The sequence below is a fragment of the Trichomycterus rosablanca genome, chromosome 15 (assembly GCF_030014385.1).
Source record: "Trichomycterus rosablanca isolate fTriRos1 chromosome 15, fTriRos1.hap1, whole genome shotgun sequence".
In the NCBI taxonomy this organism is placed as follows: Eukaryota; Metazoa; Chordata; class Actinopteri; order Siluriformes; family Trichomycteridae; genus Trichomycterus; species Trichomycterus rosablanca.
This window is the reverse complement of record NC_086002.1, coordinates 17,884,622-17,910,632: the sequence shown is the minus strand read 5'-3', so window position 1 is coordinate 17,910,632 and position 26,011 is coordinate 17,884,622. Positions and strand designations below refer to the sequence as shown.

General features: G+C 37.9%; 1 protein-coding gene across 1 annotated transcript; it reads left to right on the top strand.

Annotated features, from left to right (window-relative positions):
* The first annotated feature begins 822 nt into the window (after positions 1 to 822).
* On the top strand, positions 823 to 22,205 carry LOC134328238 (NACHT, LRR and PYD domains-containing protein 3-like). The gene is made up of 12 exons (XM_063009318.1): positions 823 to 843; positions 2,850 to 2,966; positions 4,446 to 4,503; positions 12,517 to 12,721; positions 13,043 to 14,822; positions 15,966 to 16,139; positions 16,442 to 16,615; positions 16,970 to 17,086; positions 19,252 to 19,425; positions 19,731 to 19,904; positions 20,055 to 20,231; positions 20,418 to 22,205. The coding sequence occupies exons 1-12, from the start codon at positions 833 to 835 to the stop codon at positions 20,422 to 20,424; spliced, it is 3,168 nt and encodes a 1,055-aa protein (XP_062865388.1). The 5' UTR covers positions 823 to 832; the 3' UTR covers positions 20,425 to 22,205.
* Positions 22,206 to 26,011: the final 3,806 nt, after the last annotated feature.

Genomic DNA, 26,011 nt, shown 5'->3' with positions numbered 1-26,011 from the left:
TTTGATAATTTTCATACTAAAAGTTACCAGCAATCTATGTCAACTTTGGATTGGTAAGGAATGCATTGTTCTGATAACTACTATTAGTAACATGGTTCAGATTCCACGTTATTTGCTGTTAACGGTTTATTCTTAAGTAAGGGGAATGTTGTGTTCTGTACCTTACATGCGCCAGTAGGTGGCGCCAATGCATAGTGTTATGTACGATGCATTACTGAATGTGTATGGCTGCGTCCGGAATCGCATTCTTAGAGAGTATGTACTAGATTGGAGGAAGTATGCACTACTCTGCCGGTAAAAAAGTACATACTTCCAGTACAGAAGTATGCAGTATGCACACAACACCGCTATGCACTACATCCGCCATCTTTCCAACGTCAAGTGATGACGTGGGACGTGATGACGTAATATCACCATGGTTACAGACTTATTACAAACCCCACTCGCCAAACTTTTGGATATTTATCGTGTTTTTGTTATTAATTCGTCTTTGAAATGTTTTATTTTATTTATCTTACTTACACTTGTAAACAGAGGGCCGCTATCTTTCTTGTTTCTTATTACGCTTCGAACGCCTACGCAGCTCCAGTTGCATTATGGGATACATTAACGGACCGCAAGTGTGCATCGCTTGCATACTCAAACATGGCTGCCCAATAAGTAGGTCATCCGGGTACTTCTCGCGTACCTCTTTGTGTATAATATGTATTCGGACATACTAACCGCTCTCGCGTACACATTTCGAGTACTATTGAGTATTGGAAGTATGCGATTCCGGACGCAGCCTATGTGTGTGTGTGAAGGAGAGGAGAGAGAAGAAATTAAATGGAGAATGGATTACAGGTGCCTCGCCGCGTTCTTACTTACTAGTTATATGAGTACAGTCTATCTTAGTGCGTTTCCTACTTTATACTTACAAACATAACAAATTTTACTTTACAAATTTGGAATAATATGATAACAAACTTGAGTAAAGTGTCTATTTGGTTGAATACAGACCCCTCTTTGAAGATCAGTAAAATTAACAAATCAAACTGTCATGAAGAACACTTAAAATAATGGTATGGAAAACTTATGTAAAATGTCAATTCGGTTGTGTTTACATCACATTTAAAGTCCAATAAAATTAACAAATCAAATTGTTATCAAGTTCCACCCATACTGTCATGAAGAACACTTAGTCTAGTACACATATTGTGATTTCGTGACAATTTTACTGTACAAATTTGGAGTAATATGATAACAAACTTGAGTAAAGTGTCTATTTGGTTGTTTACATACCTATATTTGAAGATTAATAAAATTAACAAATCAAATTGTTATCAAGTTCCACCAATACTATCATTAAGTACACATAGTCTAGTACCCATGTTGTGATTTTGGGACAATTTTACTGTAGGGATTTAAAATAATGGGATGACAAACATATGTAAAATGTCAATTTATGTGTACTAGACTAAGGGTTCTTCATGACAGTATGGGTGGAACTTGATAACAATTTGATTTTTTAATTTTATTGGACTTTAAATGTAAACACAACCAAATTGACATTTTTCATAAGTTTGACATCCCATTATTTCAAATTCATACAGTAAAATTGTCCCAAAATCACACTATGTGTATTAGAGTAAGTGTACTTCTTGACAGTATGGGTGGATTTTGATAACAATTTGATTTGTTCATTTTATTCATCCTTAAAGAGCGGTCTGTACACAACCAAATAGACACTTTTCTCACAGTAAAAACATCTGTAATTTATTTTATTAATAACAGAATGAATGCTCTTGTTTAATGTAGTGGATTTTGTGTATCAGAATACAGTAGATTATGTTTATTAATCTGTAAACAGCAGGTTTACTCTCTTCAACGCTTCGCAGCTGTATTACCGTATAACACGGTTTAGACGCGCAGTAAAACATGAAGTGCAGATAGCGTGACTGAGCTTTTTTAAAGTGCAGATGGCGTGACCGCGGTGTTATTTAGGCCCTGTCCACACCAACACGGATATTTTTTACACTTTTTTTTCTCTTCTGTGTTTTTCTTTTATTTACACGAACTCGCAAAATCACGATTAATGAAAACAGGATAAAGAGATTTCTAAAAACTGTGTCTTTGTTTTCGTCTGGATACTAAAATGTAACTTTACACAGATGTTGTGACGTCTGATCTTGTGGCCACTCTATATATAATTATAAAGAAACCCATGATTTTAGTTCTGTCATGGGAACAAAAGTGCTACATCTTTCAAATCAGCAAACATGATTCACCTAAACTCATTTCGGAGTGAACAAGAGATTTTTTTTAAATTTTCTTCTTATTTTTTTGTGGAAAAATTTGTTTTTTTATGTTTTTAATTCGATAGTAAAAAGGTTAATGATTTCACAATTCTATCACAGTTAAGTGCACAAAAAATCAAAATACCTTCAGAATCCACTGTATTCATGAAAATTTATTAGTAATCAGTAAACTGGGTTAACTGGGCTAAGAGGTTTCAGTATGTACTTATGATACTTAAGGACAAAACAAATTTTTCACAATCTAAACTGTGGTTTAGGACTCTCAGGATCTCTGTGGTTGGACACTTTTATCCAAAGAAAATTATCCAATTTGATTAATTAAGGATTAAGGACTTTGCTCAGTGACAAATTGGCGATTGTGGGGTTCGAACCGTTAAGCTTTTGAGTCTGGTACCTTAACCACTAAGCTTTAATTAAACTAGCTGATAGTTAAGCTAGTTGTCTGATTACCTTGTCATATCCTTTGTGGTGTTTCTCTGAAAACTGAAACTTTCAGGTCCCCTAATTCTTCTTTATATAGTTTATTTATGTTTGGTTTTATTTGTACCCCAGTGTGATGGAGGGTACGAGACCAGATTCACCTGAACCCAGCTGTGTCTCCATGAAGAGCGACGAGTCAATGGGACTGCCACGTAACTTTAAAGATGGAAGATGTTCTAATTATCTGAGGTCAGTGTAATCTCATGTTTTAGTGTTTTTACTTCTAATTCCTCCCAATAAAACTCAGTAAAACTTACTTAACTAATCAATTTATTCATAAAAAATCATAAAAATTATGTTTCAATAACTGAATGTTGAAACATGCTAGTGCTCAGTTCTGTATAACTAAACTAGCTGCTAGTTAAGCTTATTGTCTGATTACTATGTCATGTACTTGTTGGTGTTTCTCTGAGAACTGAAACTTTCAGGTGCCCTAATGTTTTTTAATTTATTAATGTTTGGTTTTTCCTGTACCCCAGTGTGATGGAGGGTACGAGACCAGATTTACCCCAACCCAGCTGTGTCTCCATGAAGAGCAACCAGTCAATGAATCCAATACAACACTTTAAAGATGGAGGATGTTCTGCTGATTCTAGGTCTGTATAATCTCATGGTGTATTAGTGCCTCAGTCCACTGCACCACCCGAACACCCAGCTCTGAACACTTTTAGAATTCACTGTGTATGTGAAAATGTATAAGTAATCAGTAAATTGGGTTTTGACTATGGACATGTTAGTGTGGGCTGATGATTACTGATCAGAACTAAGTGAATTTTAAAAAAAAATACTCAAAGTTAAAATGATGAAGAGCTGAAACGTCTAATAATTGTTTATTAGCAAAGAGTAACTGGTTAATGGACCAAACCACTTCAGAGACTTTTTACTGATTTATGGTAAAATGAACGTAACTCCAGACTGTGTAGGACTGCCACAACCTCTTTGGTTAAGTCCAAGACTAGACTGAATAGCTGAGATTAAGTCAAATTCAGATCATAAACAAATAAGAGATGACTTTAATGTTAACATTTATATTAATAATTGTATTAAAAATATTATAAAATCAGATCAGCAGTGGTTGAGTACTGGTGTTAAACAAACAAGCATTGTTAAACATTTCTACTATTTTAAATGGAGACATTTAAAACTAAGGCATTTTTTTTTTAAATAGAAGATTAACTTAACTAGATGCTAGTTAAGCTAACGGTTTGTTACCTTGTTCTTGGAGGTAAGCCCTTATGCTGTTTGTGCATTTTTGACACAGTGAAAAACTGCTAATTGTTTATTGCATTTTATTACTCCTGAATTAGCCAACTTGGCATCTGTGTTAAATTAGAAGATGTTTGGTTTTACTTGTACCCCAGTGTGATTAAGGGTATGAAACCAGATCCCAGCTCTGTCTCTAAGAAGAGGAACCGGTCAGTGGATCCTCTAACTTACTGTTTTCCTGATCCAAGGTCAGTATAATCTCATGTTCTAGTGTTTTTGCTTTCAGGTCTTCCTGATTAAACCCATGAAACTTACTAATTTTATTCATTTATGCTTCAATTTATGTTTCAATAACTGGATAATGGAACATGCTAGTATTCAGTACTGTTCTGTATATTTATTTGTATTGTAAAACAAAGACTGTAAAGCTGCACAATTGGTTTTTCTATTGTTTTTTAACAGGCCAAAAAAGAAGAAATTAAATGTTACTTACATAGATCAGCTGAAATCCATATTTAAGGTTTGTATGTATGTTTGTGTAATAATAATGATGATGCTTGTCTAGGTTGCTATTGGTTAAATAAAAGCTGTGAGGGATTTTATGTTGATTTTGGACTTAGACCTCCATAGATGTTGTTCTGGTTTTTACAGACTTGAATGTTCTTTATTTTTGCCATATATAACTGACTTATTAAGGGTATTAAACCCAGAACCATTCACATTTTAATAGTTAGATAAGAGAGATAAGATAAGACTTTATTGATCCCCTTAGGGAAAATTAACTTGTTACAGCAGTATGAGGACAGGAAAAACAGAACGAAATACAACTAAGTGAAAAATATTGCACACATAGTGTGTAGTTATTTACTCTTAAATATATACATATATATATATATTAGGGCTGTCAAACGATAATTTTTTTTAATCGCGATTAATCTCAGAATTGCATATAGTTAATCGCGATTAATCGCATTAAAAAAAATCTGTGTAAATGTTATAGAAAACAAGGATTTTTAAGTGAAATGTTACAGTTAAAATGGTGAACACATTTTATGCTAAATGTACTGATGTTAAAAACTGCTGGGACAAGAGAAAACTGTTTTATTCACTCACATACTAGGCAGTAATACTATCCAGTGGTTTAATGGACGTTTCTACACGAACTGAGTGTGTTTAGACTAGGGTGGCCAGATTCATAGTAACAAAAAGGAGGACATTACACCCCAAAAAGCCGGACATCATATTAGGAACAGGGGGACATGCTACTGCAACACACAGAATGAATCCAGAACCCATATAACAGAGTTTTTGACCAATTTAAGCAAGAATTATATAACAAATGACTGTTTTACTCACTAAATGTTGTGTCTTTTCATATTTAGGTCCGTTCATCGCTGCCTCAAAAGTTTACTTTTTGGCATTTTCACCGCGTTCCTGATCATGAGAGCTGAGTGATTGACTCAAGTAGCGGTGTTTACAAAACAGAGAGGGCGGGCGAAATTCAACCACCCAATCACAGACTAGCATTTAGAGGGCGGACCTTCTCCGATTGGCCAGTGGTAGCTCTATAAGGAGTCAAATGAGGCTGTTAAACCAATGATATACAAAGCATTTGTTTCGACATGTACCTGAGCCAATGGTAAATAATATTGATCAAAAATGAAACCAGTTCACTCCAAAAGGAGGATTTTGAAGTGTCCGTCCTAGCGTTACGTGAATGGAGGACTGGCAGCTTCTTTATTATGCAAGTGCATTACTACGACACTACGACGCTCGGTAACATTATGTTAACAAACCGCAAATGAAAAACGGTGGCAAGTCCGACATTCAAATGTTTGTTCTACCAGTCAAGTCTCAACATGAACTAGAATTTGCGTTAACGGCACTAATTTTTATAATCGCGTTAAATTGAGATTGCGTTAATGCGTTATTATCGCGTTAACTTCGACAGCCCTAATATATATATATATATATATATATATATATATATATATATATATATATATATATATACGTATATATATATATATATATATATATATATAAAGACGAATAGGGTGTTCCAAGTACCAAAAAAAATTAAATGGTTCAATTGTATAATTTTTTCATTTAATATTGTGCACAAATGTGTCACCTATGTAAATATGTATTTTTTTTCTCAGCATTTTGCTTATTTTATAGTTTTAGTGTTGTTGACACACAACAAGGGCACAAAAATGTCATTCAGTGCAACGACTAATTTATGACAAAATACACACACAAGGAAAAATCTTAGCCATTTCAAATTTATAAGTTTAGTGTATCTCTTACAAAAGATTTAAAACCTCAGAAGAAACTGTACTTACTCTGTTTTGAATTTTCTGTGCATTGTTTGTACTCTTAATGCATCTTGGGATTTTGTTTATTTGTATACAATATGTTTTTGCTACACATTCTATTCTATTTGAAACCTAATCAAACTATTTTCTATGAAGCAGGCCTGGATTCTCTTGCATTCACATAAAAAAATATATATAATAATTACTTATTACAGTTATTTTAAGCAAATGTTTTTGTTGCACTGTATGATGATTTTATGTTGCACTGAATGACATACTCCAAATTATCCTGTTACATCAGAATATTCATGACCTAATTTGTTTTTAAGTTCTTTATTGATTAAAGTAGCAGTAGTAGAATGAAAATATGCCACACCAGTGGCAAGTATGTGTTATAATATTACTACATCATGAAAAAAGTAAGGCAATGAAAAACATAGCTAATGAAGCCATCATAACAACTTGTAAGGCACCAGAACAGTGTGGAAGTTTGGAATTTGGGTCATAACACGTGAAAAAGTTGCTGCAGTAAATCTAAATTCATTCAGCCGTGAAAACCATTTGAAGTCGCATTTTATTTCATGAACTAAACAAATGTTTTTCAGTCTTTTGTTGTTAACCTTGAGGTTCTTGCTGTACATGGCTTTGGTTCTGCGATTATGATTTTGACATCAGACTTAAGGTAGTCAATTTCATCAGGTGGATTTGGCCACACAAAGGAATTTCTGTTTCAATTTTGTAGCATGCAGCTAACTTGCACCTCATCTCCTACAGACAGCAGTACCTGCCCAACGAATGGCAGGTCATCGTACTTGACAATAACAAAATCTCAGGAACCGCTTCATCATACTTCATCAAAAACATAATTATTAATATTCATTGTAATTACTGCTCTTATTAAGGAAGACTAGAATGGAAAAAGTGGTTTTAATATTTAAAAATAATTTTAAAACATTATAAAGTCAGTATAACAATGTCATTGTCAATTTAGTGCAACAGCGAAATTCTGTTGCACTGAATGACTGTTGTTGTACTGAATGACAGAAATTTTACTTTAGCACATTTTACAGTTATCCCAGTGGTTAGCAAAAGCTAACATTGACCTTAGCTCAAAGACATTTCTACACATATTCACATTTAAATGTTAATAACCTTGTTTGTTTACAAGATTAACCGTAATATTACGTTTTCTGTGTTGTACTGAATGACACTCAGTTTTCTTCTTTAATGTACTGTGTCAGTAAAAAGAAATTTTTATCAAATAATGTTAAAATGCATTGACCTCGTGTGTGTGCTGAAGGGTCCCCAGGAGTCTTCTTTTGTTGTTATAATTGGTCACATGACTGCAGTAGCTTGATTGCATATTAAAATAAGGCTTTTTATAAACGTTGTACTGAATGACAACTGAAGATTGGGAAAATGGGGACTGAAAGTATCCTGAATATTATTAATATTAAAAAACACATCTGATTAAATATTATTTAATATGTCACACATGACATTTGTACAATTATGCCAAAGCAGTAAATTTTAAGTTTTACTTAAGATTAATTAGTTTTTTCTTAATGTTTTATTACTTAAAGAGTTAGGGGGACCGTTGCACTGAATGACATTTTGGGGGTTTCAAGGGTTATTTTTTCAAAAATCATACATTTTCCGTAAAAATTACTTTAGGTTTCAGTAAAGATGTACAAATGGAGTAGATTGAAGGTATATCCACTTATATTAATATAATTGTATATTATTTATCAAGTGGGGACACTAAAAAGTTACGTCTCGTCTTTGACCCATACACATTTGGATATGCAAAGTATATTAAGTATTGCACTTATTGTAAATAAATCACATATTGCACTTCTTATTTCGCCATGAACATGAACGTGTACAGTGGGGCCAAAAAGTATTTAGTCAGCCACTGATTGTGCAAGTTCTCCTACTTAGAAAGATGAGAGAGGTCTGTAATTTTCATCATGGGTACACTTCAACTATGAGAGACGAAATGTGAAAAAAAATCCAGGAAATCACATTGTAGGATTTTAAAAGAATTTATTGGTAAATTATGGTGGAAAATAAGTATTTGGTCAATAACAAAAGTTCAACTCAATACTTTGTAACATAACCTTTGTTGGCAATGACAGAGGTCAAACGTTTCCTGTAAGTCTTCACCAGGTTTGCACACACTGTAGCTGGTATTTTGGCCCATTCCTCCATGCAGATCTCCTCTAGAGCAGTGATGTTTTGGGGCTGTCGCTGGGCAACACGGACTTTCAACTCCCTCCACAAATTTTCTATGGGGTTGAGGTCTGGAGACTGGCTAGGCCACTCCAGGACCTTGAAATGCTTTTTACGGAGCCACTCCTTCGTTGCCCAAGTGGTGTGTTTGGGATCATTGTCATGCTGGAAGACCCAGCCATGTTCCATCTTCAATGCTCTCACTGATAGAAGGAGGTTTTGGCTTAAAATCTCACGATGCATGGCCCTGTTCATTCTTCCCTTAACACGGATCAGTCGTCCTGTCCCCTTTGCAAAAAAACAGCCCCAAAGCATGATGTTTCCACCCCCATGCTTCACAGTAGGTATGGTGTTCTTGAGATGCAACTCAGCATTCTTCTTCCTCCAAACACGACGAGTTTTTACCAAAAAGTTCCATTTTGGTTTCATCTGACCACATGATATTCTCCCAATCCTCTTCTGGATCATCCATATGCTCTCTGGCAAACTTCAGATGGGTCTGGACATGTACTGGCTTAAGCAGGGGGACACGCCTGGCACTGCAGGATTTGAGTCCCTCTTGGCGTAGTGTGTTACTGATGGTAGCTTTTGTTACTTTGGTCCCAGCTCTCTGCAGGTCATTCATCAGGTCCCTCCATGTAGTTCTGGGATTTTTGCTCACCGTTCTCATGATCATTTTGACCCCACGGGATGAGATCTTGCGTGGGGCCCCAGATCGAGGGAGATTATCAATGGTCTTGTATGTCTTCCATTTTTTTACAATTGCTCCCACAGTGGATTTATTCACACCAACCTGCTTGCCTATTGTAGATTCACTCTTCCCAGCCTGGTGCAGGTCTACAATTTTCTTCCTGGTGTCCTTCGACAGCTCTTTGGTCTTGGCCATGGTTGAGTTTGGAGTCTGACTGTTTGAGGCTGTGAACAGGTGTCTTTTATACAGATAACGAGGTCAAACAGGTGCCATTAATACAGGTAACGAGTGGAGGACAGAAGAGCTTCTTAAAGAAGAAGTTACAGGTCTGTGAGAGCCAGAAATCTTGCTTGTTTGTGGGTGACCAAATACTTATTTTCCTCCATAATTTACAAATAAAGTCTTTAAAAATCCTACAATGTGATTTCCTGGATTTTTTTCTCATTTTGTCTCTCATATTTTAAGTATAGGTATAAATGGGATATTACATATTATTACTGTTGTAAGCCCTGATGGCTGCTGGAATGAAGGACCTGCAGTAGCGTTCCTTCCTACACAGGGGATGGAGAAGTCTGGTATTGAAGGAGCTTGTTAGGTCTCCTACAGACTCATGTAGTGGATGTGCGGTGTTGTCCAGGATGGACGACAGCTTGGCTATCATCTTCCTTTCTCCCACCTCCTCTACAGGTTGGAGAGGACAGTTCAAGACAGAGCTCGCTTTCTTGATCAGCTTGTTCAGTCTTTTTTTTGTTTCTCTCCGAGATGGCACCACCCCAGCACACTACTCCATAGAAGATGGCTGATGCTACCACAGTGTCATAAAAGGATCTTAGCAGTGGTCGGCACACTCCAAAAGACCTCAGTCTCCTCAGTAGGTGGAGGTGACTTTGGCCCTTTCTATATAGAGCGTCCGAGTTGCTAGACCAGTCCAGTTTATTATTGAGGTCAACACCCAGGTATTTGTACTCCTTTACCATCTCAATGTTCAAACCCTGGATGCTCACAGGTGTGGTGTGATGCAACTTTTTTCTAAAGTCAATCACCAATTCTTTAGTTTTACTGGTGTTAATGTGAAGCACATTTGGTTTACACCAGGTAACAAAGTCCTTGATGATGCTCCTATATTCCGATTCGTTCCCATCAGATAAACATCCAACAATGGCTGTGTCGTCCGAGAACTTTTGCAGGAAACAGTCTTGTGTGTTATGTCGAAAGTCTGAGGTGTATACTGAAAAAAGAAATGGAGAGAGGACAGTCCCTTGTGGTGCCCCACTGCTAACCACTACAGGAACACACAGTCCTGAAGCCTCACGTATGGAGAGGTTGTCAATCGTCCACGCGGTGAGGTGACGGTCAACTCCAGCTTCCTCCAGTTTCATTCCATGCAGTGATGGTGGTAGCGTGTTAAAAGCACTGGAGAAGTCAAAGGACATGACCCTCACAGTGTTCCCAGTTCAAGGTGTGAGAGGGATCTGTGTAACAGGTGGATGACTGCGTCCATCAACACCAATGCTAGTTTTGTAGGCAAACTGCAGGGGGTCCAGCATTGGGTCCACTATCGGTCGAAGGTGGTTGAGTATAATCCGCTCCAGAGTCTTCATTAGATGTGAGGTAAGGGCCACTGGTCTGAAGTCATTCAGCTCACTGGGGTGCGCAGTCATAGGCACCGGAACTCAGGCTTAGATTGAAGATATGAAGAACCACCCCAAAAAGCTGGTCTGCGCAGTCCTTGAGAAGTCTGGAGCTGATGCCGCCTGGGCTGTGGCTTTTCTCACTTTGTTCCTCTTGAGTTCTCTCCTCACCTGCTCAGCCGTTGTAGAGATGCATGGGGAGTAATGTAGAGGTGGTAGACACAAGGAGGTTTCACTAATGAGTTGTGGGGAGTGGATTGGACCCAAGCTGTGCATGGGTGTTGCCGTATTTGACGGGGGTTGAGAGGGTGGTTAAGTGAGATAGCATGGATTGTTGTGGATTGGACACTGTTTGGTTCATATGCATGTGAATGGGGGGCATGGATTGGCAAATCTGTTGAAAAACAAATTCAGCTCGTTAGCCCATGTCCTGTCTCCACACACTGGTCCATTTCCGCTGCTACTCTGTCCTGAAATTTTATTTAGTCCTCGCCAAACTTCTCTTGCCTTGTTTTATTGAAGGTGTTCCTCCATTTTTTTCCCTGTAGTTGTCCTTGCATTCTTTTATTTTCCTTTTGAGTTCTTTTTGGACCCTCTTTACCTCCTGCTTATATTTTGATCTAAAAGCCCTCTTCTTTTCGTTAAGAAGTGCTTTAAGCTCAGGCGTCACCAATGGTTTGTTATTAGTGAAGCACTAACATTGACAAGCTGTCAATGTCCTCCCCATGTGGACTGCATAGTTTGTGATCTCGAAACAGTCCTTTAACTTCTCACTGACCTCTGCAGACCAGTTCCTCACAAATCTTGTGGTTGGGGGTTGTTTCTTAACCATGGGGGTGTAGACAGGCAGGAGGTACACCAAGTTGTGATCAGAACGATCAAACGGGAGGAGGGGTGAAGAGCTGTATGCATCCTTTGTGTTAACATACAGCAGATCCAATGTTTTACTGTCCCTTGTATGGCATTTAGTGCTGTTCGTCCATCTTATTTGGAAGTGATCTTACATTCCCCATAATAAGAGATGGAAGACACTGCCTCACTCCGGCTCTGCATCCCCTCCTCTTTCTCCTTATTTCTGCCGGAATTGCTGATGTGTCCGCGAAGAGTAACTTTGTGTGGCTGAGCTCCAGAAGTTGTTCCCGGGTGTAAACAATAGATCCATGGAATAGGTTTGCTGATGCGATAGCGATGATTCCGAAAACATACAGAAAACACACAGCTAATTTTGCCAGTTTCACATCCATGGCTGCGCATGATTGTGTAAAGATACGATACATAAAAAGAAAAACGCGAGAAAAAAGACAAAAAGTAAAATAAATACAACAAAAAGAAACAAGAAAGACGGACTTGCTGCAATGGGCAGCCGCTCACGCAGCCCCGGAAGTATACTTTAATATGCTTGGTTTGGCCAGAGGTGAAATTCCAGTTTAACATTTTAATGAACAATTATTGTTTATTCATTTACTGAACTTCACATACTGAGAAAAATAAAACAATTTGGCACACACACATTATTGTTATACTAGCTAACAATTATCACAATAACTAGTTTCAGTATAAGATTAGAACTACAGCATTCCTTATATGGTCACATCACTCATCTGTTTTTATTACCTCATGTCGCTTCTTGTGATGATCTGTTCCTCTAAATTCCTCAACAGGAACTGGAGCTCAAAGTCATCAGCATATTAAAGAATGAACTAAACAAGTTTAAAAAGGTCCTAAATGAAGATTACCCAGCATCCTTTGAGCAGGAGGTGAAGGATGTGGAAGATCTGAGTAGTTTCAGAGAGGGGGCGCTAAAGATCACACTGAATGTTCTGAAGCTCATGAACCAGACAGACCTCGCTAACACCCTGCAGAGGAGTAAGAGACCTAAATACTTAGATTATTAATTTCTTTAACATTAGATAAAAAAAATTCATATCCATCTTGGTTCTAGAATAATCTAGGCTTTTGATTGGTCATTAAATTCTATGACATAATGTTTATGAGAATCAGGTACTTGATATTAGGTAAGAATTCTAACTATGATATTGGTCACTACATCTCTGCAAATAAACCAATTATAATCATAGATGTTTATAATTATAAATAAAAAAAAAATTATATACAAACCTATTAACATTTTATACTGTGTTTATTGATCATGCGGTAAAATATTGATTACCTTTGTTTGTTTATTAGAACTGGTCTCTGCATATCAGAAAAAACTCAAATCCAATCTGAGAGAGAAATGTAAAAGAATCAGTGAAGGAATCTCCCAGCATGGAAGCTCAGCACTTCTGAATGAGATCTTCACAGAGCTCTACATCACAGAGGGATGGAGTGGAGACATCAATAATGAACATGAGGTCAGACAGATAGAAACAGCATCCAGGAGACCAGCAGCACAAGAGAAACCCATCAAATGCAATGACCTCTTTAAAGACACGTCCATTAGAACTGTGCTGACTAAAGGAATCGCTGGAATTGGAAAAACAGTCTCAGTGCAGAAGTTCATTCTAGACTGGGCTGAAGAAAAAGCAAATCGGGACGTCGTCTTCATATTTCCACTTCCTTTTAGAGAGCTGAACTTGATGAAGCAGGAAAATCTCAGTCTGATGGAGCTTCTTTATCAGTTTTTCCCAGAAGTTAAAGTTCTGCAGTCATTAAACTGTGATGTTTATGAAGTTTTGTTCATCTTTGATGGTCTGGATGAGTGTCGACTTCCTTTAGATTTTCAAAATAATGAGCGATTGTGTAACATAACGGAGTCAGTAAAAATGGATGTGCTGCTGACAAACCTCATCAAGGGGAACCTGCTTCCCTCTGCTCACCTCTGGATCACAACTCGACCAGGAGCAGCCAATCAGATCCCTCCTGAGTGTGTAGCCCAGGTAACAGAGGTACGAGGGTTCAGTGACCCTCAGAAAGAGGAGTACTTCAGAAAGAGGATCAGTGATGAGAACCTGGCTAGTAAAATCATCACTCACATAAAGTCATCAAGAAGCCTCTACATCATGTGTCACATTCCAGTTTTCTGCTGGATCTCAGCCTCTGTTCTAGAGAGAATTCTGGATGGAGCTGAGGGGAAAGAGATCCCCAAAACTCTGACTCAAATGTTCACTTACTTCCTGATCTTTCAGATAAAACACAAGGAACAAAAGTACCATGGGAAATCTGACCCTGATCTACACCAGAGCAGAGAGACGATACTGGCACTGGGAAAACTGGCCTTCCAACAGCTGGAGAAAGGAAACCTGATCTTCTATGAGGAAGACCTGACAGACTGTGGCATCGATGTCAAAAACACATTAGTGTACTCTGGAGTCTGCACCCAAATCTTCAAAAAAGAGGCTGGACTGTACCTGGGTCAGGTCTTCAGCTTTGTGCACCTGAGTGTTCAGGAGTTCCTGGCTGCTTTATATGTATTTCTCACCTTCTTCAACAAAAATAGAAATGTGCTGGTGATGCAAAACACTGGATTCTTTAACATCTTTAGAAACTATACAAACATGTCTGACTTTCTGAAGAGTGCAGTGGACAAGGCCTTGCAGAGTAAGAATGGACACCTGGATCTTTTCCTCCGCTTCCTCCTGGGTCTCTCACTGGAGTCCAATCAGACGCTCTTACGAGGCCTACTGCCACAAACAGAAAGTAGCTCTTACAACAAAGAGGAAACAGTCAGGTACATCAAGGAGAATATCAGTGAGAATCCCTCTCCAGAGAAATCCATCAATCTGTTCCACTGTCTGAATGAACTGAACGATGATTCTCTAGTTCAGGAAGTCCAACAATACCTGAACAGAGAAGGTCATGTTCTTCACACTGTTCTTCGTCTGTCTCCTGCTCAGTGGTCAGCTCTGGTGTTTGTGTTGTTAAGCTCAGATCAGGAGCTGGATGTGTTTGATTTGAGTAAATATTATCCATCACATGAAGGTCTTCTGAAGATGCTGCCAGTGGTGAAAGAATCAAGAAAAGCTAAGTGAGTAATTTCTTGATAAACATTTGATTCATGAGTTCATCACACAAAAACTAATAGTTAAATGTACAAAACTGAGAAGGTGCAGAACTACAGTGCTGCAGTCTGATCTCAAAATGTGTCTGAAATTAACATCTAATTTAATAACTTAAATAATTATGTTAACTGTTTCTGCACCACCCACTAACCTGCACTCTACTAATGATACTAAGTATAAAATCTAATTGAAATCGGAGGAAATCATCAACCACAGAGCTCCAAAAATCTCAGGACTAAATGTAATAAAGAGACAAATAAATAACAAGTAATAAAGAGAGAAATGCATTAATAATAAACTATCTTTTAAAATAAAGACACTCATGTTAGCATGAACAGGGCGCTCAGGTGGTGCAGCACTAAGGTACGCTAAACCACTTTTTGCTGAGATCTGAGGATGTTAGCATGGAGGGAATTGATCTGACTGATGTGTAATCATGTTTTCAAAACAATGAATTTTACTCTGATGAAAACACTGCAATAATAATCAGATCATTTTGCTGTACGACAGTTTTAATGAATCAGACGTGAATAAACAGAGCTCAGTTTACATAAACATGACGTGTAAATTATGTTTAGACTCATGCACTAGTTTTATACAGAATGTAGAATTTCACCTGAAAGCAGGAGCAGAAGTATTTGTACATCTAACCCTGAATGTTAGTGACAGCAGTTTCTACGTAGAGCTTTCTGATAATAATTAGTTCCCAGTCGTGCTGTGCAGAAATACAGCAGTGAGAGTGAAACCTTTACAGAGTAAAATAGTGAGTAATGAAATGACCACTTCATACTGGTCAGGACCATGGTGCATCCAGTGCTACTCGAAAACACATCCAAGGACGCAGGAACCCTGGTGACACACACACATCACTCTCATCTATGTTTTAGGAGGGAGATTGAAATTAAGTTGTGAGTAATCTGTAAGTAACCTGTATTAATTCTTAGCTGCTACACAGCTATAAGACATGGCACTTTGGACAGTGTAGTAATGTGAAGCCCCGCCCCTTTGTAAATCAGTACAGTAGAGCAGTCCTGCTATTGGTTGATTCATCAATTCAACTGCTTTTACTTTTATCTGCAATGTAGTGTGATCTGATTATTTCTCTCCAGGTTGTGGAAGTGTAATCTAACAGAGGAAAGTTGTGAAGTTCTGTCCTCAGTTCTCAGTTTAAACTCCTCCAGTCTGAAATATCTGAACCTGAGTAGCAATAAACTGAAAGATTCAGGAGTGAAGCTGCTCTCTGCTGGACTGGAGAATCCACACTGTAAACTGGAGATACTGGAGTAAGATCTTTATTTTTACAAAGTTTTATACACATTCATTCATTTACACTAATCACTTCATCCTGGGAAACAATTAGTGTAAACAAATAAACCATTTCAGGGCAACACACACACACACACACACACACACTTTTAGAGACAATGTTAAAATGATTACTGATTCAGAATCATCAATTCAGCTGCTTTCACTTTCATCTGCAATGCAGTCTGGATAATATTATCAGATCTGTTACTTAGATTTTACCTACTGGTGCAGGGTGACGTCTTTCATTTCTCTGATTGATCTGATTATTTCTCTTCAGGTTGGATGGTTGTAATCTAACAGAGAAAATTTGTGAAGTTCTGTCCTCAGTTCTCAGTTTAAACTCCTCCAGTCTGAAACATCTGAACCTGAGTAACAATAGACTGAAGGATTCAGGAGTGAAGCTGCTCTCTGCTGGACTGGAGAATCCACACTGTAAACTGGAGATACTGGAGTAAGATCTTCACTTTTACAAAGTTTTATACACATTCATTCATTTACACAAACCACTTAATCCTGGGAAACAATCAGTGTAAACAAATAAACCATCTCAGGGCGACACACACACACACTCACACACTTTTAGAGACAATGCTAAAATAATTATTGATTCAGAATCATAAATTTAACTGCTTTTACTTTTATCTGCACTGCAATCTGGGTAATATTATCAGATCTGCTACTTGGATTCCCCCACTGTTGCTGGGTGACTTCTTTTATTTCATTGATTGAACTGATTATTTCTCTCCAGGTTGTGGTGGTGTGATCTAACAGCGACAAGTGGTGAAGTTCTGTCCTCAGTTCTCAGTTTGAACTCCTCCAGTCTAAAACATCTGGACCTGGGTTACAATAAACTGAAGGATTCAGGAGTGAAGCTGCTGTCTGCTGGACTGGAGAATCCACACTGTAAACTGGAGATACTGGAGTAAGATCTGCACTTTCACGCTGTAGATACAGAAGATCTGTTCTAATTAAAAGCATTAAAAAAAAAAAAAAAAAAAAAAACCATTATTTACACCAGACAATGAATTTAGCGAATGTGGTTTATGACTCTTCAGAGTCGTCATGCTTCATCTCATTCTAGCAGGATTGTTTCTTTTACTTTCTTTTCTTTTTTTAGGAATAAAATTATTTTGTTGTAATACATGCATTAAGATTAAGATCCGGGCTTTGATTTGGCCATTCCAGAACTCTCCATTTCTTTCTTTTGAGCCATTCCTTGGTGAATTTACTGGAATGTTTTGGGTTGTTATGTTGCATCGTCCACCTCCGCTTCAGCTTTAGTTTTTGGACAGACGGTCTTACAGTATATTTTCCTCAAGCACCCTCCGATACAGTGAAGAATTCATTGTGGATTCTATAATGGAGAGCTTGCCAGACCCTGCTGCTGCAAAGCATCTCCAAACCATGACAATTCCACCTTCATGCTTCACAGCTGGTATGAGGTTGTTCTGCTGAAATGCTGTGTTTGGTTTGTGCCAAACATGTCTTCTGTTATTGTGTCCAAATAATTCAACTTTGGATTTATCTGTCCAAAGCACATTGTTCCAGAAGTCCTGGTCTTTGTCTAGGTGTTTCTCTAGTAAACTTTAGTCTTGCCCTGATGTTTTTTTTTTTTTGACAGCAAGGGTTTCCTCCTCGCACTGTCTGTTTATTTATAGCTTTGTGCTATCTCCCCTGTTGCTAATAGCAGGATTTCAGCGTCTGGCGCCATGCCTCGTCCAGACGCTTATCTTTAGCTTGTGCCTAGCGGCTCTCTATCCTCCAGTTGGCGAGACGTTAGCGTGAACGCCCAGCACCGGAGCGACCGGGGTTCGCGCCTCGCATTTATTCATTATTTTGCCTTTTCTATTTTCAGTCCCCCAGCGCCTTTTTAGTGCTTTTCATTATTTTGCCTTTTCTATTTTCAGTTGCCTGCGAAGCCTGCGGCGCAATCGGGGTTCTTCCGATTGCTTTTTTGTTCTGGTTTTTGTCTTTTGCTTTGTTTTTTATTTCAAAAATAATAAATAAACTTTATTTTTTAAGAATCTGCACCTTGGGTCCTTTCTGCCTCATTACACCTGTAGGTCCCGTGATGACATTGTAGGATTATTGAAGATTTCTTTACGCATCTTGCAGTCTGCTCTTGGGCTGAACTTGCTGGGACTGCCTGATCTGACCATGTTGGCAGTTGTTTTAAATGTTCTCCACTTGTAAATTATTTTCTGGGCAGTGGAATGGATGATTTCTAATTGTTTTGAGATTGTTTTAAATCCCTTCCCAGACTTATATGCATCTACAACCATCTTTCTGAAGGCCTCGGAGAGCTCTTTAGATCTCACTTCAACAATCAAGAAAAACCAAACTAATGTCTGAGGTTTAAATAAAACCCCAATGTCCTCTAACGGTGGTCTAATCATTGCAGCTGATGTGGTGCACCGGATTCTAATTTTAGACATTTTAAGTAGTAATAAAGGTGTGGGTGTTTTTTAGTTATATAAGCTCAATCTCTCAGTACTGTTCAGGGCACGTTCTATCTTATTGTTCTGTTCTCTTGTGACCTAGGAAAGTTTAAGAATGATTAAATAAATGAATGATTGACAAATAAATATATAAAACAATTTAAAGTGTTTTTCCATATTAGACTCTACATAGAGTGAGCATTTTAAACATTACACAGAGCTGAAACTGCAGTTTTGTGTTTGTAATTAATAAGGAGAAATTACTGTCTATTATCTATTATTTCTTTCCAGGTTGTGGAATTGTGATCTAACAGAGAAAAGTTGTGAGATTCTGTCCTTAGTTCTCAGTTTAAACTCCTCCAGTCTGAAATGTCTGAACCTGGGTAACAATGAACTGAAGGATTCAGGAGTGAAGCTGCTCTCTGCTGGACTGGAGAATCCACACTGTAAACTGGAGATACTGGAGTAAGATCTTCACTCTCACACTGTAGATATAGAATATGGATTTTTAAAGTTAACCAATTATTAAAAAGAAAGCAAAAAAACATGTTCTTTTATTGTGCACTTTAAATGTTGCTAAATGCTGAAATTATGATTCTGTGTTTGTGACTGATGGCAAAATATTTGTATTGATACTGTATCTGATTAGGTTGTGGGATTGTAATCTAACAGAGGAAAGTTGTGAAGTTCTGTCCTCAGTTCTCAGTTTAAACTCCTCCAGTCTGAAACATCTGAACCTGAGTAACAATAAACTTAAGGATTCAGGAGTGAAGCTGCTCTCTGCTGGACTGGAGAATCCACACTGTAAACTTGAGATACTGGAGTGAGATTTTCACTTTCACAAAGTTTTATACACATTTATTCATGTACACTAATCACTTCATCCTGGGAAACAATCAGCATAAACAAATAAACCATCTCAGGCTGACACACACACACACACACACACTTTTAGAGACAATGTTGAAATGATTACTGATTCAGAATCACTGTGGTGGAACTTAACTGCTTTCACTTTCATCTGCACTGCAGTCTGGGTAATATTATCAGATCTGCTACTTGGATTCCACTTACTGCTGCAGGGTGACCTTTTTCATTTCGTTGATTGATCTGATTATTTCTCTCCAGGTTGGCTGGTTGTAATCTAACAGAGGAAAGTTGTGAAGTTCTGTCCTCAGTTCTCAGTTTAAACTCCTCCAGTCTGAAACATCTGAACCTGAGTAACAATGAACTAAAGGATTCAGGAGTGAAGCTGCTCTCTGCTGGACTGGAGAATCCACACTGTAAACTGGAGATACTGGAGTAAGATCTTCACTTTCACACTGTAGATACAGAAGATCATTTATACAGAAGCTGTTATTACTTGTTGAAGATTTCTCAGTGATGTTGTCTGATTGTGCATCTATATGGAGGAGGAGGTACGAGAAGATGATTAATGATTTTCCTCTGCAGGTTGTGGAGCTGCAGTATTACAAATGAAGGCTTTACTGCTCTGGCTTTAGCTCTGAAATCAAATCCATCATCACGTCTGAGAGAACTGCAACTGAACGGCAATGATCCAAGAGAATCAGAAGTAAAACTGCTCAAAGAGCTAAAGGTGGATCCACAATGTAACCTAAAGGAACTACAGTGAGTTACTGTTGATTTATACACATTTACACACACACACACACACACACACATTACATACTATGGTGAGTTACAAACCAGAACTCTATAAAGGGATCTTTGGTGTGCTGGTGTTTATACTGGTTCTGATTGTGTTGAGTCTAATAGGTGACTGAAACATCTGATCATGTCTGACCTCTTCTACAGGTTTTGATTCGAATACACATTAAATTATGAGAAGAAGATGGAGATGAACATTATCTACTCTTCACACTGGGATTCTACATGGTGACGATTTATTCAGCTTATTACTGTTAAATCTGTAAACATGCTTTCTGTATAACTGTGTGCTCCTCTCATGACATCACTTCCTGTACAAGATCAGCACACTCAAACCCATCCTAAAGTGCTGATGGACTTTCTATACATCAATACTGAAGTAATGAGATTGGAAAGTCTATCAGGTTACTGGTACCATCTGTATTAATCTGGAAGACTGAACAGCAGGCCCGGAGTGGCTAATCAGGAGATTCGGGAGGATTCCCGATGGGCCGGCTCATGTCAATCTCGAGTTTGGGCCGGTTGGATGGGAAAAATAGTTTTGACACTTATTTGTCACTTATCTAAACTTCTTCTTGCATTCATTCTCCATTCATCTGACAGTGCAGCCCTACATCGCAGTAGATTAGATGGGTTCTACCATCTGAGGGAATTCCCCCATCCCACATGTTTCAGTTGGTTTGGCCCACGAGGCGTCTTTTCTGGAGCGCCGGTAAAAGTAAATATAGCAACAGAATAGCGCAAACCATCAGTCGGTGGTGATGGAGGGCAGGAAGAGGCCAGGTGGAGCCAAAAAAGCCAGGTAAAAAAAAAAGAAAGCTGCCAAATGTGCCAAATTAACAGACCTGTTTTCCAAAGGACAGACCCCAGTTGCAGCCGGTAAAGAGAGATATGGAAATAATTTTGTATTGTCACTGTAAGGCTATTGCGCAACATTTGCAATGTCAACTTAGTGTAGTTTATTTTGTAGAACCCAATACACACCATTAATAACAAATATCCAGTTTCAAGCTGAAAATAATCAACATAATTTGAAGTGTAATATATTAAATAGCCGAACTCATGAATGGAATGTTTAACAGAGTCTAACAGAGTTATTTAAACTAAGGTAGTTATTTGTAATGTAAAATATAACGTAGAGAATATACAGTACATGATATATGTTAAATTGTTCAGACATTCAGAAAGATGTCAGCATGATAGCCTAATTTATTTTAACAATTGGAGACAAATAGCCTAAATCACTATCAATTTTACACCATCATAATATAGGCTAAATTGTTAAAAAAAAAAAACTTCAAGCATGTTATGTTATTCAGCAAAATAGGCTGACGCTTAATGAAATGTTTTTTAGCCTCAGAGCAGCAGTAAAGCAAGTCTGATCCTGCTGGTGAACTGAGTAGACATGGAGAGGCCAGGACTACAGAGACAGGTAGAGAGGATAAAAAATTAACTACAAAAACTATTTTATGTAACAAGTTGCACACAGAACAGATGTGATGGATAGATTCTAAATGATACCCAATACCCAGATATTCAGAATGCTGAAAATGCATTAAAATCAGCCCAAATGAAATAGGTAAACAGGAACTCTTGGAGGCCTTCATGTTAATGTACACAGAGAAGGAAATTCTCATGTCTATAGACAATGACACCGTTATTAATAAAGTTGCAGAAACCAGTGCACTGTTTACTAAATATGTGTGTAGTGAAGCTACTTAAGAGTTTAGTGTAAACCTAACAATAGAGCACCTCTCTGTTGAAAAGGCAAATGCATTTTTAATTTCAAATTATTTTTATTTCAACGTATTGCTCCTGTACAAATGTAAATACGTTTTCATCTTTATCACATTTTTTACCTTTTAAATCTTTATCTGATTTGAATTTGAATTAAACATGTTTAAGTGAAATGTTTTCTGTTAAATTACCAACATACACCTGAACTTATACCCAATAAAAAGGCATTGTAAGAGCTAGCTGCTGTTTCATTTATTCAAATTCCTCCTCCATGGAAAAAGTGGGCCGGGTTTGGGCATGAAACTCCCGGGCTGAAAAAGGGGCCCACTCCGGCCCTGCGTGCGAGTGTGTGTTTATGTGTGTGGTTCTCTTGTGTGTGCGCGTGTGTGTGCGCTTGTTAGTGTACATGCATGTAAGTTTGTGTATGAGTGTGTGTGTGTATGAGTGTGTGTTTGTGTATGAGTGTGTGTGTTTGTGTATGAGTGTGTGTGTGTTTGTGTATGAGTGTGTGTGTATGAGTGTGTGTGTTTGTGTGTGTGTGTGTGTTTGTCTATGAGTGTGTGTTTGTGTATGAGTGTGTGTATGAGTGTGTGTGTTTGTGTGTGTGTGTGTATGAGTGTGTGTGTTTGTGTATGAGTGTGTGTGTGTGTGTTTGTGTATGAGTGTGTGTGTTTGTGTGTGTGTGTGTATGAGTGTGTGTGTGTGTGTGTGTGTGTGTGGCTGCTTTTTCCTTTTTTTTTCTTCAAGTGAACGCTTTGTGAAAGCGTTTTTTTGTAAAGTCAAGACTGAATTATCTCTCATTTTGGAAGAAATGCTGCTCTAATCTGCAACTAACTGTTTGACTTGTTTAACTGTTTGACAGACCGCAGCTGATGAATCAGTTAATGAGTCGACTCGGGGATTGTCCAATCACACAGCGTTTAAAAAAAATAAGCCAATAGTGACACACTTCTAATAAGAGTGGGTGTATATTATGGCGTCAGATTAGTGCCAAAAGTCGAGAGCACATTTTATTTGTGAGCGAGCAGGATTTTCTCTGCTCTCGCATGAATTCACCCTGCTCGCGCACGGATATGTTGTGCTCGCGCTCGAAACGCTGCTCTCGCGCTCAGATCGTATGCGCGCACTCAAAGCAAACTGCGCTCGCGCTCAGATATTTCTTGCTCGCTCTCAGAACTGCACTTGCCCTCACGCTCGGAGTCTGCAAGTTAAAACAGTGCCAAAAGTCGTCGACCAATCAAAATGTGTTTTCGGCTTCGACCAATGAGCTCCAACTTCCCCTGCATTTTCATTAGTCGGAGAGAGTGAACCGTTGTGAAGAAAAATGGACGATCAACGACCTCAGGTAAGATTATTATTTTATTTTAGACTATTTTTTAATAATAAAAAGTGTTAAAGAGAATGTGAAGTTAACTTTGTGTCATTATGTGAATATAAACGCGATACAAATTTGACTTTGGAAAGCTAGCTAAAGCGGTAACCCTAACTTGATAAAATAGCTTTTGTGTATTTTACATGTTAATTAATAAAGTAAAGCCTTTATACAGTAAAGTTAATGTGCTCACGTGTTTAACGCCACAGTACAAAAATGGACTATTTTAGTCAATCAAAGTGGGTAGATCAGGAAGCTATAGCCACCTAAATGATATGATGAACTATCTCTCACACAACAGTGGACATTATGTTCACTTTCCCAACCAAGACTAGAATATCAAACATGACACATTAAATAATTTAACCTCAACTCTTTAAAATAAAGATGTTTTACAATTGAATGTTTTGCTGTTTTTTTATTATTACAGCAATTTGGTAGTTTTTGATACATTACAGTATGTCAAGTCAAGTCAAGTCAACTTTATTTATATAGCGCTTTTTACAATATACATTGTCTCAAAGCAACTTTACAAAATCCAGGACCAACAGATACAAAAACCCCTGTTGAGCAAGCCGAGGGCGACTGTGGCAAGGAAAAACTCCCTGAAAATTACAGGAAGAAACCTTGAGAGGAACCAGACTCAACAGGGCCCATCCTTCTTGGGTGGTCTGGAGGATACTTTAAATAAATACACGATTTACACAAATCATACAAACACAGAATTGAATGATCTAAAAGTCATACAGTGGTAATAAATAGATAAATAAACAATTAAATAATAATAGAGTTGTTATCCGCTCTAGTCTTCAATAAAGTCTGTTGTGATTTCTTGTCGTTGCAATTACTCCAGACCCGTCACATCTGACAGGAGCAGCATCGTTGTCCCGGCAGTCTCGACTTTAATCCTTAACCTCGGCGGGTAAACAGGTTTCCATCAGAATGCCCTCAGGGTAAAACAACAGAGAATGTAGTTAATAATGTACAATGCTAGTTGACAAACAGTTTTACAGAGAGTTTTAGACTCCGGCAGCCCTAATTATTACAGCATAACTAAAAGGGAGAGCGAGCAGGTAACAAGGTCATGAAGGCTTTCACAGGACATCAGCGCCCACCTCTCCTACCCAAACCAGAGTGATTGGACAAGAGAGGCAGAACGACAGCGACCCAACATCCCTGATCACCACAAGTTTCTATGACCAAGAACCCCCAAGCCCTGCGCCTTTGTCTATATTAATCAAAAGCCTGAGAAAATAAATATGTTTTCAGTTTAGACTTAAACATTGAGACTGTGTCCGAATACCGAACAGAGGCAGGAAGATTATTCCAAAGTTGTGGAGCTTTGTAAGAAAACGCTCTTCCACCAGCTTTGGTCTTTTTAATTTTAGGAACTATAAGTAACCCTGCATCTTGTGAACGAAGTGGACGTGCTGGGTTGTAGTAATTAATAAGCTCACTCAGATACTGTGGAGCCAGACCATGTAGCGCTTTATAGGTTAGTAAAAGTATTTTGTAATCAATGCGAAATTTAACTGGCAGCCAGTGTAGAGATGATAGAACAGGAGTGATATGATCAAATACATCCAGTTTTTTATGTCGTTTACACAATCTTCTATCTTACTGATTGTGTCAGTATCATTTGGTTTGGCTGATATATACAGCTGTGTGTCATCTGCATAGCAGTAAAAGTTTATGCCATGTTTATGAATAATTTCACCTAGTGGAAGCATATAGAGTGTAAATAATAGCGGTCCAAGTACCGACCCCTGTGGAACACCACACTTTACTTTTGTAGTTTCTGAGCATTTATTATTTACATAAACGAATTGAGAGCGGTCAGTCAAATATGATTGAAACCAAGAGAGTGCGAGTCCTTTAACACCTACTGTATTTTCTAGCCTCTCCAGTAAAATGTTATGATCGACCGTATCAAACGCTGCACTAAGATCTAATAGAACAAGAAAAGAGACACATCCATTATCAGAAGACATTAACAACTCGTTAACTACTCTAATTAATGCGGTTTCGGTACTATGGTTGGGTCTAAATCCTGATTGAAATTTTTCATGAATACAATTTTCATTCAAATAAGAACATAGCTGTTTGGAAACGACTTTTTCTAATATCTTTGAGACAAAAGGAAGGTTTGAAATTGGCCTATAATTAGATAAAACATGTGGATCAAGATTAGGTTTTTTAATCAGGGGTTTAATAACAGCACTTTTAAACAATTTAGGTACATACCCAAGGCTAAGGGATGCATTGATTAATGTAAGCAGGGGCTCTACAATAGCTGGGAGTAAATCTTTAAGTAAACGAGTTGGAACAGGATCGAGTATACACGATGATGACTTCGATGATTTAATCAACACAGTTAGTTCATTTTGGGAGATTGGATTAAAGGAATTTAGTTGGATTAACTCGTTACTATTATCACCAATGCTGCTCGGAGTGAGTCCATACTTAACATTGGCAAGTGACACACTCTGACTCTGAAGTCGTATTTTTTCTATCTTGTCATTAAAGAATTTTAAAAAATCATCGCTGGTACAGTCAGGCGGTATATTAGATTCAGTTTCATTGACGTTTTTAGTTAATTTGGACACTGTCTCAAAAAGGAATCTAGGATTGT

Coding starts and splice junctions, on each gene's coding strand:
- LOC134328238 (XM_063009318.1), top strand. Junction 12,722..13,042: donor CGCTAACACCCTGCAGAGGA/GTAAGAGACCTA, acceptor TTTGTTTATTAG/AACTGGTCTCTGCATATCAG. Junction 17,087..19,251: donor TGTAAACTGGAGATACTGGA/GTAAGATCTGCA, acceptor GTATCTGATTAG/GTTGTGGGATTGTAATCTAA.